General features: G+C 46.4%; 1 protein-coding gene and 1 long non-coding RNA gene across 2 annotated transcripts in view; both read left to right on the forward strand.

Moving 5' to 3' along the window:
• The window catches only part of LOC126983433 (uncharacterized), a 13,901-nt gene extending 9,802 nt beyond the window's left edge, over positions 1 to 4,099 (forward strand). The window contains exons 2-3 of the long non-coding RNA XR_007735888.1: positions 2,052 to 2,167; positions 3,310 to 4,099. This is a non-coding gene — a long non-coding RNA (uncharacterized LOC126983433). The remainder of the gene's footprint in view (positions 1 to 2,051; positions 2,168 to 3,309) is intronic.
• Positions 4,100 to 10,540: 6,441 nt separating this feature from the next.
• Positions 10,541 to 12,801, forward strand: LOC126983453 (proline-rich protein 2-like). Its single transcript, XM_050836151.1, has 3 exons — positions 10,541 to 10,574; positions 11,267 to 11,895; positions 12,742 to 12,801. The coding sequence occupies exons 1-3, from the start codon at positions 10,541 to 10,543 to the stop codon at positions 12,799 to 12,801; spliced, it is 723 nt and encodes a 240-aa protein (XP_050692108.1).
• Positions 12,802 to 16,190: the final 3,389 nt, after the last annotated feature.

Below are 16,190 nucleotides of genomic sequence, written 5' to 3' on the forward strand. Positions count from 1 at the left end.
CACAGACTCAGAGAGACACGCAAACACAGTGTGACACCCCACTGGGATTACTAGCTGCCCCCTGGGCCCGTATCCTCACGAGCTATTAACTTTTACTCTTAAAGTTACTATCAAAGTTAATAGTTTCAAATTATTAAGAGTAAAAGCTATCCTCGTCAACTTTGAGTGTAAGTATTAGCAAATCCTGGCTACTATTATCTTCTTCTTCTTCTTCTTTATGGCGGGCTCGTTGCTAAGGACGCCTCCGTGCAAAACGTAAACATCCGACATGAATTAAGTAAATATTTCAAAAGAAAAATAAAGAAAACATGTATAAATGTACAACAAAACATAATAAATGGCAAACACAAGAAAATATTGCGTTTTGTGGCAGATAGAAGCAGCCTCAAAGGCTGTTTTTACTCCGTCACTCATCAATACCCTTATCTTCCCTCCTGCGTCACGACTTGCTCTGCTGAGATTACCGCACCATAACCACGTCATCTGCCCCAATGAGCACATCTACGGGCCGGGGAACCAGCGCAGAAAAGGAGTAAGTTTAATTGGTCGCCAGATGAAACAGTCTTCTTACATCAAATTCATGAAAAAATACGTATAATCAGAGGGTGTTATGGGAAGAGTATCACCCCTGAGGATAAGAAGAGAGCGTGGACTGAAGTGGCAGAAGCTGTAACAAGGTTAGTAATCACATATTCATGGTTCAATTAGCTTACAAACTAACTTAACCTAATCAATTGGGTATTTTTTGCATAATAACACAACCACTGACCTTCCAAACAGAACATACCTTTTCATTCTGTATCTGAATAGTTTCATTATGACCATTTCTGTCACAATCCCCTCTCCCTCAACAACCTAACATAACTAAACCTAACCATACCAAACCTGCCCCGTCCTACCGAACACATCCTAACTTAAGATACCAAGTTTGTTGGGGGGGAAGAGGGGGTTGATATAGATAGTTAAGGCATATTTGCCCTTTTTTTATTCTTTATTTATTTTCATTTTTTTATTATTTTTTTATTGGGGGGAGGGGGGGGGGGGTGCTAGGCATGCCAGACTATGGACACTTTTACAATTACTTTATGTCAAGACTATATGGGAATAGGTAGGTTTCGTGAGAATGGTAAAGTAAGATTAAAATAGTATATTTATAACATTGGTCAAACAGATTATGGTGATATAATGTTAGATTGGAATGTACTCAAGATAATGAAATTAAGGTTAACGCTTTTATTTTTTTTGTTACATATTCACATATTCACGATTCAAGTAACTTGCAAACTAACCTAACCTGGTCAAATGGGTATTTTTGTATACGAACACAACCACAGAGTTTCCAAACAGAACATACTTTTTCCTACTGCTCCACGTGAATAGCATCATCATGACCATTTCTGCTGCAACCCCCACTCCCTCAACAATCTAACATAACTAAACCAACTCCTGCTAAACCTGTCCTATCTAACACGTCCTAACCTAACATGGTAGGTCCCCAAGTTTGTTAGGGTGAAAAGGGGGTTAGTATAAGAGAGTCAAGTCATATTTACCTGTTGTTTTATTTATTCCTTATTTAAATTTTTTTGGGGGGTGGGTGGGTTGGGCATGCCAGGCTCTCAACACTTTTACAAATATTTTATGTTAAGACTATATCGGAATAGGTGGATTTGATGAGAATGGTAAAGTAAGATTAAAATATTATTTTGATAGCATTGGTCAAACAGTTTCTGGTGATATAATGTTAGGTTAGAAGTACTCAAAAGAATGGAATTAAGATTGTTTTGAGTTTTTTTTGTATAGCTGTATTGTGTAATATCATCCTACTTAGAGAAAATGAATTTAAGAAAAGTAGGTAATGAAAAGTAGTATTTATGGCCATGTTCATAACAATTAAAAAGCTAATGTCTTATGATGCATGTAAATAAAATACCGGTACTGATTTAGCTTTCCATCACAGCATGTATTAAATGTTATTGGAGAAGGTATGGGAAATAAATAGCATGCCATAGTGAAACGATTAAGAAACTTGCTTCACATTTATACCCTGACAGTGCCTTCCCTGGGAGTGGACCCCGTACGCAGGATGACTGTGAGAGGCGTTGGTACAACGTACAACAAAAATCAAAGCCTCGCGTTGCCAAGTGCAAGAATGAGCAGCGGCAGACTGGTAATTTTTTCTAGTTGTTATGTCTTTAAATGTAAAACTTATATTAGTTAGTTTTTTATGTGCTCACAGAATGCAGCTATACTGGCCACAATGCCTTTATTTCAGCTTAAAGTTAATAAGTTCATAGCGGTGAACTGCATATTTGATATAGAATTTTTTTTATTGTTCATCTGTCAATGACTATCAATCTATCTAAATACCTTGGTTGTCTTCCCCCAATGAAGGGTGGTAGCCAAGACAGGCACACACTCACTCACACATTCACACTCATGTACACCACTCTCTCAGCTTCACAGCCCCTGAGGGAGTAAAAAAGGCCCTCACTGCCCTCACTGTATGGGGGATTAGCTGCACAGTTCAGACAGGGAACTTCCACACCAAGGCCTCACAGCATACACTGGTTTACCCCTGCCCCTTCATAACAATGACATTTCCCCCAGCACCTGAGTGCCCCACACGTGTGGCACCACAGATACGCAGGCGCCTGCCTATATAACTATGACATTAACTGTGGTAGATAAACTGGCGTATGACATCATAGGCTACTCGTCTCATGTATTTGAAGGGGTACCAGAGCCATTCAGCTTTGACACAGCTGATGATGTGTTAGGGACAGCAGCAACAGTCAAGCAGCACTGAAGCAGCAGTGAAATATTGACTGGCCTGTATGTTTTTGGCAAAAACTTTTATATTCTCATTAAAACAATTTATTAATCACCCTTAAATTCATATTCTTTGTAGATACACACTTTATCAGTCAATTATTTTACAAACAATAACAAATAGTGGAATATTTCTGTTAATAAGTAATATTTTACCTTTACGACCCTTTTTCTTCAACTACGTACCTATTTAACCCATCCGCTACGATTGGCATGGATTTGGCTTTCACTGGTAGCCTGGTAACATAATAGTCCCATGTCTTTCTCTGCCTCTGCGGTGGATAGTGGAGTGTTTCCCATGTGGTATTGGTATGCTGGATATCCCCTCCCAAGTGTAGGACTACATTTTCTTCACTGAATTGTAACAGCCACTTTTTGTTCCATTTCTGTAGTTTGGTGATATTTTCTTGTAGGAAATCCGCAGTTAAGGGGTTAAGAGACATGCATTAATCATGACTAATATATGACGCTTTTTTTCAGCCCCGCTGCTGTATTGCTAGAGACCATCCCAGCACATTGTTCATTACTTGTGGAAAAGATACCATCAGCTGCTCCGGCAACAGCCAGTGCTTCAACATCTGCTGGCCCTATGACACCAGCCACTGCTTCATCATCTGCTGGCCCAATGACTCCTGCTACTGCAAGGGATGACACTGAAGCTGCTCCACCACAGTCACCACCTACTTCATCGGAGTTAAGAGATGCCTTTCATAGGGCAGCAGTATAATTTTTTGATGCTGGGGCTGAATATTACTGCCTCAAGGCTATGATTTTGTCACTTTTTTCTATTACTGAGAAGGTTGAAAAATAATCTCTGCTGTTTTTCGACAGAAATGGTTAGCAAATTCATTCAAAGCACAAAATTTACCAGAAAAAAAATTGTGTGCCATTGTGAGTGGGTTCACTTGAGATTGGGCTCCAATACGCCTCCGTGGTCTAGTGGTCAGCATGCCTGGCTTCTACGCGGGCCCCGGTTCGAATCCCGGCCCGGGCAGTCGGCGTGCAGCTCACCCAGCTGATCATCCTCCCTCTCGGGGTGGTCGATAAATGACTACCTGGGGAAACCTGGGGAAACAGTGATAACCCGGATGTCACACTGGCCCTGTGTCCCGGGGTAATGGGCTCCCTCCCACCACAGGCTCAAGGGCCAGTGTTACGGAGATGAGCACCGAGGCCACGCGCTGCTACAGCGTATGCCCCAACTTTACCTTTACCTTTATTGGCTCGACTGACAGACATGGCTTTGTATGTCGAAGGTCGCTGGTTCAATTCCCACAGCCAGCACTCTCTATCTTGGATTTTTCCGAGTTCCCTAGAGCCTAGATTAATTTCTCGGTGTTAAATGAGGAAATTTGCACCGGCACCCAGTCGTGGGTGTTACAAGTTACATTGTTACAATCAGGGCGTCATTTGGACTTCAAAAGTGGGAGGACATTAGGGCAGAAAGTTTTATATATATATATATATATATATATATATATATATATATATATATATATATATATATATATATATATATATATATATATATATATATATATATATATATATATATATATATATATATATATATATATATATATATATATATATATATATATATATATATATATACCATCATTAGCTTATAACACCTTTAGGCACCGATCATATTTGCATTTTATGTAGTCTGTGATGCAGGCAGGATATTCATTAGTACCTAATTAGACTCATGCTGCTCTCCAGTGCTCTCTGATGCACTCACAATCAAAGATGTAGTATACCTATATGGTAGCACTGAGTAATCTTAGGTCACTTGGTAAAGTGTTCACCTAAGTCCGACCCAAGCTGACAACATAAACCTAAGCGTGTTTGCAAGCTGAGTGCTTAGAATATTGGCATAATAATAAAAGGTGCTGAAAACTGGATTCCACTACTTTATTTAATATATGAGTAATTATATACTGTATTTGTAATGGAGATAAGATAAAAAAGCTATGTTTTTCAGTGGTCATACCATGATCTCATGAAAATAAATAGGTTGACATATATAATTAATTACTACGTATTTTGTTATGACGACTGTTGCACATTAATACCATAGCTTTGAATCCAATGATGAATATCTTCAAGCAAGACACAAATAGCAACAGATTAGTCACTAATTCACTCAGTAAACACAATACTCCAGAAAAGTATACATTGAATTCACAATAAAGTTGTTTTTCCACTTGGAACTTTATAAACAGAAACCAAGTAACCTCGTTTTACCTCACTCATAAGTCATGATGTTCGCGATGTGGTCACCTCGACCTTTCGTTCCTCCTCCCTCACACTAGCAGGCGTCACTAACAAGCTTTCTTACCACCATTATCTCAATACAAATACCCGGCAGGAGTAATTTGTTTTCTAACTTGATTTTAAAGCAACAATAATTATAAATCATATTTTAAATTACATTTTAATGCAATTTTAATGTCATCTTTTTCATTTGCATGTGTGTACCTTTCTGCTACAAATAAAAGTTTTTTTCCCATGTTTCGTTTTCCTTAACTCAAATATTTCACATTTTAATCAATAACAAAGGCATCAAACACTAATTGTATGTTCAAGCTATGTAAGTTTTTTTTTTCTGTTTACATAAACTGCTTCGTTTTCCTTTCGTGCCATTATTTTCACATGGGTGCAGTCTATCACTCCCACAACACCGGCAAGTTGGTACAATTCTGCTTGATTTTCACGGATCTCCACCCTATCAAGGGGAGACTGGATAAACCTCCCGACTACCTACGGGGCACTGAGGGCGGCCAGAGTTTCCGCAATCACCCTGCTTACACTACTCTGGCTTACCCCAAACTCATCACTTGAACACTGCAGCATTTTTCCTGTAGCCAAGTATCTTTAAGTCAAAATCACTTTCAACCCCGGGGTGAGGGAATGCTCCCTTTGAACTGGATCTTGTAGCTCTCTTCTCACCAAATCAGTCACATATTCCATTCCTGCACGGTCTAATATGTATCTCTTGACAAGTTCAGAATCGTTATACAGTTCCAAAGAGTCCTATCGAACTCTAAATTGCGGAGGCGGGCTTGGCGAGGAAGTCCGGCGGCCATGTTGATATGGGTCTGGGTCTGGGATTCACTATTAACTTTACTATTAAGTGTTTAGAAGTCCTCTCCAGCACTCCCAAGTTAATACCTAAGTTAATAGTAGGTATTAGGCTAATAGTTGGTGAGGATACACTTTGAGAGTGAAGTTAATACCAAAGTCGAAAGTTAATACCAAGTTTAGTATTAATAGTTGTCGAGGATACGGGCCCTGGATTAACCACCGCCTCCTGGATCTACCACCGCCCTCTTGGAATACCTTACTCTCTTGTGGATCTTTGTGTACAGTGCAGTGTGTCCAGCAACAGTTCAGTGCAGCACGTCCCCAGCAACAGTTAGTGTCAGTGTTACATACTAAGCGTACAGTGTTGTGTTACAGTGCCTTTTTGAACACTGGTTCACTCCCCGAGCCACAGAGGCCCCTGGCACGTGCCAGCGCCTATAGTACACGCAGTTCGTTCTACTCTCACGGACTGCCGCGGCTCCTGGCACATGCTAGCGCCCCTAACTTTTCAACTCGCTGTGGCCCCCGGCTCGCTGGCATCTAGCGCCTTCCCACGCAGTCGTTCTATGCACTCACGACTGCCGCGGCTCCTGGCATATGCTAGCGCCTTTCACTCCTCAACCGGCTGTGGCTCCTGGCACGCTGGCATCTAGCGCCTTACCACGCAGTCGTTCGACGCCCTTACGGACTGCCGAGGCCCCTGACACGCTGGCAGCTGGCGCCTTTAATACACGCAGTCGTTCTACTCTCACCGACTGCCGAGGCCCCTGACACGCTGTCAGCTAGCGCCTTCACACGCAGTTCCCTCGACGCACTCTCTGACTGCCGTGGCCCCCGGCGCGTTTACGCCAGTGCCTGTTGCCCATCTCCACGCCGCTCGACTTCACCATACCTGACGACGACATGAAACTCTTCCTGTACTACGGCGGTGTCCTTCAGCACCATCCTTCTGCTCAGGACCCGTCTACGTTGTTCGCGATCTGGGAGTGCGGATTCAAGCCAACCACTCAACTCCCTTCAGCTCGACTTACCGTAGCTGTCCTCACTGCGCTACTCATCTCAGCTCGATTCACCGTAGCTGTCCCCTACGCGCTACTCATCTCAGCTCGACTCACCGTAGCTGTTGTCACCGCATTACTCACTCCAGCTCGACTCACCGTAGCTGTTGTCACCGCACTACTCACTCCAGCTCGACTCACCGTAGCTGTTGTCACCGCACTACTCACTCCAGCTCGACTCACCGTAGCTGTTGTCACCGCACTACTCACTCCAGCTCGACTCACTGTAGCTGTTGTCACCGCACTACTCCCTTCAGCTCGACTCACCGTAGCTGTTGTCACCGCACTACTCACTCCAGCTCGACTCACCGTAGCTGTTGTCACCGCACTACTCACTCCAGCTCGACTCACCGTAGCTGTTGTCACCGCACTACTCACTCCAGCTCGACTTACCGTAGCTGTTGTCACTGCACTACTCACTCCAGCTCGACTCACCGTAGCTGTTGTCACTGCATTACTCACCCCAGCTCGACTCACCGTAGCTGTTGTCACTGCATTACTCACCCCAGCTCGATTTACCGTAGCTGTTGTCACTGCATCACTCACCCCAGCTCAACTCACCGTAGCTGTTGTCACCGCATTACTCACTCCAGCTCGACTCACCGTAGCTGTTGTCACCGCACTACTCACTCCAGCTCGACTCACTGTAGCTGTTGTCACCGCATTACTCACTCCAGCTCGACTCACCGTAGCTGTTGTCACCGCACTACTCACTCCAGCTCGACTTACCGTAGCTGTTGTCACCGCACTACTCACTCCAGCTCGACTCACCGTAGCTGTTGTCACCGCACTACTCACTCCAGCTCGACTCACCGTAGCTGTTGTCACCGCACTACTCACTCCAGCTCGACTCACCGTAGCTGTTGTCACTGCATCACTCACCCCAGCTCAACTCACCGTAGCTGTTGTCACCGCACTACTCACTCCAGCTCGACTTACCGTAGCTGTTGTCACTGCATTACTCACCCCAGCTCGACTCACCGTAGCTGAACTACTCAACGCAATGCATCTTAGCGCAACTTACCGCGCACCTCAACGCAACTCTACTCAGCGCAACTTACCGCGCACCTCAACGCAACTGACTCTACTCAGCGCAACTCACCGCGCAACACTACACACCGCAACGCATCAAAGTCTGCCACAGTGCCCCCGCACCAGGGAATATTTCGTTCCTCCTTCCTTGTCACTGGGGGGGAGTAATCTGTAGCAGTCACCGCTCAAATTCCGTGTTCCTTCCCCTCAGTGACAATAAGAAAATGGGGCGCTGCAAAGAAAGACTTAAGATTCTGTGTTTTCATGTTTAATGTTCATCGTCCCTACTTGTCCCTGTGTATGTAGCGTCTTCAATGTTTAACTTTCCTTGTACTCGTTTACCTTTGACTGTCCGTCTATGTCCTTTTGTTGTCCATCTTTACACATTGTTCCACACATACACCAACACTTAAATGTCACCCACACAAACGCATACCCACACAAACACCTTTTCTTAGTGTCTTGTCCGTGTCAACGACCTGTGTATGTTTGCCCCAATAAAGTAACCCTGGCGGATATGACTTTCTCTATCCGTGAACCGATTAGCACTTAGAACACTCGCTACCACCAACAAGACTACACTACTTACTACTACTACTACTACTGTGACTACTACTAACAATATTACCATGTTGCTACTGCTAGATTTGCAACAATTGCTGCTATTACTACTACATCAACCTCTACCACCACCACCACCACTATTACTACAACTACTACTTATAAGAATAGTAACGATGATGATAATAATAATAATAATGATAATAATAATAATAATAATAATAATAATAATAATAATAATAATAATAATAATAATAATAATAATATCATCATCATCATCATCACCATAATCATAATAATAATAATAATAAAAATAAAAATAACATGCTACTACTGCAAATTGTACTACTGCTGATACTAGTATTACTAGTACTACTTACTACTACAACAACGTCCACTTCTACTCATACCACTACTATTATTACTACTACCACCGCCACCACCACCACCACCACTTCTATTGCTATCTCCAATATTCCTACTACTATTACTATTACTACTACCATCATTATCATTATTGTTTATGAATATCAATAGCATATGAACACATGGCTGAATCAAACTGAATAATTTATGTAAGTGTCTGAAGTTTCCTCTTCTTTCCTTGGCTCTTATTGGTTTTACTCTTGTGAATATGATCAATTTCCCTTTTGCAGAAATTATTCAGTATAGTATCTGAAGATGCCCATAATAACATTCTTTTTATCTCAGCCATGCTGTGGGCGGCCTCACAGTCATGCCTGGGGAAGAATTCATCACTTTCAATCAAAGCATTTGCTGTTGTTTCAGTGGCTAGATTTCTCTGGTTTAATGATTTGGAGAATTCAAAAGATCTGGCGAGTTTATCGACAACTATATAATTATGCATGACTAATGTAACGACAAGTCGTTTGGATACAGGAGAGACCCCCTGCTAATTCCATTTATGTAGAGGTGGTCGTCAGGTATATTCTCCTCATTAGAGGTTAGCAAATCTTTACAAAATGTGCATTTCATTTTTTTTCAAACAGCAAAGCAACAGTATCCAGCTACATATGCCATAACTGAGAGAAGTGGGGAACATTCTTCAATATCATGTGGTGTAATGACAAAGTCATATCTAGTAGTATGGAGCATCTCTGTATTGTCAAATTTCTCCCGGATAGATATCTCAAAATTGTGTAGTTCTACATTAGGGCCATCAAAACGTACCCTGAGTACTGATAATATCCTTAACTTTTTTCGCTCTCAAAAATCTATCGGACAGATATATTGTAATTTCCTCCTGATAGTTGACGATACTGTCCAAACCTGGACTCAAGTTGATCAGTTTGAAATTTACCTGTTAAGATGTATCTCAACTTAAGTTCATTTATGCAATAATCTGTTATTTCCATCATAGCGCGGGTTGTATGTTTGAGTGCTCTGAATGTCTCTTTAGACAGCCCTCCACTGCTGTCCGGCATACTCTCCCAGTGTTCTAACCGCGTACAAAAATTGTTTAGGAAAGAATATTTATCGTCATTACTGGCATTTGTTAGAGGAGTAGCGTATTTATTATTGAGCCGGATACCTTTAAAGGGATTTTTAACATTCATGACAGTCCATCAATGATAAATCATTTTAATAATTTCAGCCACATCTTCATAGTAAGGCAAACAATGTTTTTTTCCCACAGTAACAAGTGCCTCAATAATGTATTCATTGAATATCTTAATGACTAAATTAACATTTTGCTTCTCAAGAATTGTAGAGAATTGCTAACCTCTGGGGACAGAGATTTTAAAGTTAGCTTGTAAGCATACTTTAAAAGTGAATCTGCTTCTATAGAGTGAAGCCTCTTTAGAGTAGTGAAAGGTGCATTTCAAGTGCTCTTTACTGTGGGGAAAATACCATCAAAGGAAAACCTTGGAAATTTCATGGACTGGTTGATATTTCTTTGTCCAAGCCAGTTATTTCTAATACATTTCAATAAATAAACTGAATCAAACATGAAAAAGAGAGGTCTGGAAGAATCTGATGGATGTGGGTAAACAATTGACAGTTTTGGCGGAGAAGAAAAATAGGACATAGCTTTACTATTGATGGCATTGTTATCAGTTAAGACACATATGACTCTGAAACCTATCTCTTCTAATCCTTGTATAACAGTATTGATGAAGCTGAACAGTGTTTCTGACTTCATGGACTTAGAAGGCAATATGTGGACTTCTTTAAATTTTGAGCATAAGCTGTTCAGCATAAATACAAAAGCACTGGTTGCCGCCTTGGTACCACTAAAAGCTGACCCAACAATGTTTCCACCTTTATAGTCAAAGAATGACTTAATATGAATTTCATCAATCATTACAGTTACAGTTTTATCCTTGGGTGACAAAAATTAAACTTATTTCTTATATACATCAAAAAGTTACTCTTCTGCTGTTCAGATGCAGGACTCAAGTTTTGTGACAAGGTCAGTCTTTTAATAGTTGACAAGCAAGGTAGGATGAAATACCCTGTTCTCCTCAGGAATCTATAGCCTTGTAGGGAGCAGCTATGCAGAAGGCATGAAAAGATCATAAAGTCCGGTGAATACTCAATCCTTTGCAGAGTCATCAAGCGGAGTTGTTTACGTATTACTGTCAAAGTATTGAGATGTTTAGGCAACTGTTTTTGAAGGAGTGTCAGCTCGCTGCCAGATTCTCCAGATAGCTCCTGAGCTGCCATACAAGCAGGTCGCCTTCCATCGTCCTGCCCCTGTGACGCGTGCGGGCGTCACGACCCCTATGCACAGGCCTTAGCTCTAGACGGCCGTGGCCACCCCCGCCAGCCCCCCCATGCCACAGGGACGGGCTGCCACCCCCGCCAGCCAGACCCCGTCACAGGAGCAGTCTGCCACCCCCGCCAGCCCCCCCATGCCTCAGGGACGGGCTGCTACCTCCGCCAGCCAGACCCCGTCACAGGAGCAGTCTGCCACCCCCGCCAGCCCCCCCATGCCACAGGGACGGGCTGCCACCCCCGCCAGCCAGACCCCGTCACAGGAGCAGTCTGTCACCCCCGCCAGCCCCCCCATGCCACAGGGACGGGCTGCCACCCCCGCCAGCCAGACCCCGTCACAGGAGCAGTCTGCCACCCCCGCCAGCCCCCCCATGCCACAGGGACGGGCTGCCACCCCCGCCAGCCCCCCCATGCCACAGGGACGGGCTGCCACCCCCGCCAGCCAGACCCCGTCACAGGAGCAGTCTCCCAACCCCGCCAGCCCCCCCATGCCACAGGGACGGGCTGCCACCCACGCCAGCCAGACCCCGTCACAGGAGCAGTCTCCCAACCCTGCCAGCCCCCCCATGCCACCGGAAGGGAGCAGGCAGGCTGCCCCCCCTCGTTCGCCCATGTTGCTTCACTTCCAGCCCCGCAGGCGCCGCACAGCACAGCTCCCAACCCGAAGTTCGAGGCGTCTGCCCTAAGAACAACAGGCAAGGCGGGGTTAGGTAATCGTAGGACTGACTGCGATGACAAGGCGTCCTTCAGTTGTTCGAACCGTGATAACAGGTCTTCAGTCCACTGCAGCGGCTCACGTTGGGGTTTCCGGAGAAGGTCGGAGAGAGGTCCCGTGAGCTCGGAAGCCATGGGGATGAAACAGCGGAAGAACGAAACTATCCCCAGGAAGCTACGAAGACTTTTCTTGGTAGTCGGAGGGCTGATCTGCTTCAGGGCCTCAGTCTTGTCCCCCATGGGGCGAAGGTGTACCCCGTCAATCACAAACCCCAAGTACTGGATAGAAGGGAAGCCAAACCGACACTTGGATGGTTTTGCCGTCAGCCGGTGATGACGGAGCCGCTCAAGGACAGATGTTAGAGCTGTTAGGTGATTGGGCTAATCTGACGAGTAAATGAAGACGTTATCAAAATAAAAGGAGATGTTAGGCAGATCGGTAAGGACAGTCCTCATGAGGCGGATGTAAGTAGAACAGGCAGTGACGAGACCGAAGGGAAGTCGACAGAACTCCATCAGTCATCGGTGGGTAGAAAAAGCAGTGAGAGGCTTGGCACGGTCGGTCAAGGGAATCTGAAAGTAGGCCTTGCACAAGTCAAGCTCCGAAAAGTAGGCAGCTCCTGCAAACTTGTGCAAGTCTCCTTCGACAGAACAGGTGGGCTCAGCATCAAAATCAGTAACAGAGTTAAGTTGCCTGAAGTCTATGGCCATTCGGTAGCTCCCGTCAGACTTGCGCACCATTACCACGGGAGAGCAGTGTGGAGAGGACGACGGCTAGATGATGCCTAGTTGGAGGAGGTTGTCAACTTCCTTCTCAAAGTAAGGACGGAGGTGGATCGGCACAGGGTAGTTCTTCGTGCAGACTCTGTTGGTGGTGGTTAAAATTATGTCATGTTGCAGGGTGTTGGTGCAACCTGGAGTCTCTGAAAATACGTCCTTAAAGGTGGAAAGTACGTCTTCTAGCGATGCGCGCTGGTTCCACTCCAGGGACTTGTTGATGTCCAGCGCCGGGTTGAGGGCGGAGTCAGGAACGGAACAGACCAAAGGACAGGGGACAAGGTCGTCAGGGTCCTCTGCTTCCAACGGTCCTGTGGGTGAACAGTCATCATCCGGCGCTGAAGTATCGTCCATGACATACGCGAAGTTTACTTGAGCGCGGCGATGGTACCTTTTTAGGAGGTTGGCGTGGTACAGCTTAGGCCCCCTCGGGTCATCAACCAGGTAGTCCACCTTGTTTCGTCGTTCCAACACTTTGAATGGGCCACGCCAGGAAACGAGCAACTTCTTGGTAGAGTCAGGGAGAAGAACTAGGACCTCGTCGCCAGGCTTGAATTGTCTATCTTGGGATCGCAGGTCAAAATAAGACTTGTACTTTGCAGTACTTACGTCAGCCTCCCGGGCGGCGAGCTGAGCACATTCGGTCAGTTTCTCCCTGAGCTCGATGACGTATTGCAGACTCGTCCGTTCTTCCTCCTGCAGGTCACGGTCTTCCCATAAGTCCTTCAGGACAGTCAAGGGCCCTCGCACAGTGCGCCCGTAGAGGAGGTCGAAGGCCGAGAAGCCGGTGCGGTCGCTGGGCATTTCCCTGAGGGCAAACAAAGTCGGAATAAGGTAGCGATGCCACTCTCTAGGCTTCTCGCTGCAAAGCTTCCGTAGAACAGCTTTGAGGGGCCCATGCAGCCTCTCCACTCGACCATTACCACTCGGATGAAACGGTGTGGTGAACTGGGGCTTCACACCAAGCAGCTTGTGAAGCTCGGCCATTAGCTGAGAGGTGAATTGCGTACCTCTGTCGCTCAGGATTTCCCGGGGAATTCCGACCCTGGAAAATATAGACAGAAGAGCCTCAGCAACAGAAACAGAGTCCACATCCTTGAGTGGAATGGCTTCAGGGAACCCTGTGGCAAAGTCAATCAGGGTGAGAATATACCTGTGTCCTTCTGCAGACGGCGGAGAGAGAGGGCCCACCACATCCACAGCAACTCTGGAGAAGGGTTCCGTGACGACAGGCAATGGTTGGAGGGGGACGGGTTTAACCCGGCCCTTATAAGACTTACGCTGGCATCTGTCGCAGGACCGACAGTAGTCACGGATATCGGCCCCCATGCCAGGCCAGAAGAAGTTATCGCTCACCTTCAATTCCGTCTTCCGATGAGAGAAGTGACCGGCGAGGGGACTCTCGTGGGCCACTTGTAGCACGATTTGACGGCAGTCAGAAGGGAGCACCAACGTCCGAGTCCCGACCTTGCCGGGCCGGCTAGAAGCGACACAGTCTCTATACAGGAGTCCATTCGTCCAGGAGAACTTGTAGGACGCTCCATTCCGGGCTACATCGGGCAGTCCGGCAGTAGCCTTGGCGCGCACAGCGCCGAGGGAGGGGCAGGTCTCCTGTAAACGAGCAAAGTCGGCGGGCGTTACCTTGAGTGGTTGTAAGTCGGGGAGAACAAGCGGATGCAGGCGTCTCACACGCGCTGAAGCAGCACGAGTCTGAACGACACAGGCTAATTCAGACTCGGAAGGAGAGGAGACGACCTGAAGCGAAGTAGAGGAATCTTGCGTAACAGGCGTAGCACAGAGAGGAGGACGAGCATCTTGTTCCTGAGGAGTGGAGATTGAGGCAGGCGCCGTTAAATCAGATGTACAAACAGGGTCGTCAGGCTTACGGGCCCCGGGAATGTCACCAATCATAGCGGTTGCAAACTTGATCGGTGCACGGATGGCATCAGCCCAGCCTTCATAGTAGGGACACTTTAGGTAGCACCGAACGACGGGGAAGGTGTCTGGCCGACCTAGGTAGTCATAAACTGTTACCTTCTTACAGTCGGTAGTGTCAACATCTGGCAAGGCCTCCTCGGAGACGATGAAGCTGGAACAACCGGTGTCACGGATGATTGTAGAAGTCCAGGCGCCGTTGATGGTCCCCGCAACACAGTAGTTGGAAACTTTCCTGTCCTCCCAACAAAAGCCTACGTTAACTGAGGAGGACGGCCCGTCCTTGAAGGCGCGAGGATTCTTAGGGCACCTGGGGCGGATATGGCCTACCTCCCCGCATTGATGGCACTTCAGGGTAGACGCAGGACCTTTGGCGGCAGGAGAACTGGAGTCGGAGGAAGCTTGATCTTTCTTGTTTGTCTTCTTGCTGGCAGATGACGACTGGGAAGACCTGGGATATGAGGAATAGATGGCCTTCCTCCCCGCATTGGTGACACCTCAGGGTTGCTGTACTGGGCTGGGCAGAGGTTTTGGCGGAGGCTCCTTGATAGGACTCTTAAGATTTCGTGGGCGAAGCAGCCTTAGATTGGTCTCGGGAACTGGGAGAGGAAGCTTTAAGGTAGGCGTTGCGGGCAGACGACCAGTCGTCGGCAAGTCTCACTGCGTCGGGAAGATGTTTCGGCCGGCGCTCCTTGATGAAGATCCTCAAATCTGAGTAAAGATTAGTTAGAAACTGATCCAGGAGCATAAACTCCCGGAGCTCTTCATAAGTGCAGGGGACGTCAGAGGCTTCCAACCACACCTGGAACAACCGAGTCAGGTGATGGAGAACTGCTGGTAGTTTTCCCCAACTTTAATCCTGGCGTGACGGAAGTCTTGACGATAGTTGTCTGCCGTCTTACTGAACCCCGTGAGGAAAGCTTTCTTCAAAAGAGCGTAATCTTCGGTTATGTCAGCTGACAGGGAAGTATACAGTTCAGTGGCCTTACCCGTGAGGAGACAACCCAACCTCGCAGCGTAGCTATCCTTGTCGATCCGCAGAAGTTCAGCCACCCTTTCAGAGCGGACGAGATAGTTGCTGATGTCCTCTCCCTCTTGGTAGGTGGGCAATTTCGGTCCTCTCACGTTCTCGCAGGAAGGAGAAGCCGTTTTCCCCTGGGCGACGACACGGGCGAGTTCGATCTCTTTTTCAACTTGCATCTGGGCGAGTTGGAACCCTCTCTCGGCAGCCCGCTCTTCTTTCTCCTTCTCGGCCAGGAGACGCTTCTCTTCTCTCTAGGCCAGGAGGCGCTTCTCTTCTCTCTAGGCCAGGAGGCGCTTCTCTTCTCTCTCGGCCAGGAGACGCTTCTCTTCTCTCTCGGCCAGGAGGCGCTTCTCTTCTCTCTCGGCCAGGAGACGCTTCTCTTCTCTCTCGGCCAGGAGGCGCTTCTCTTCTCTCTCGGCCAGGAGGCGCTT

This window comes from Eriocheir sinensis, chromosome 54, assembly GCF_024679095.1.
Source record: "Eriocheir sinensis breed Jianghai 21 chromosome 54, ASM2467909v1, whole genome shotgun sequence".
NCBI classification, from domain to species: domain Eukaryota; kingdom Metazoa; phylum Arthropoda; class Malacostraca; order Decapoda; family Varunidae; genus Eriocheir; species Eriocheir sinensis.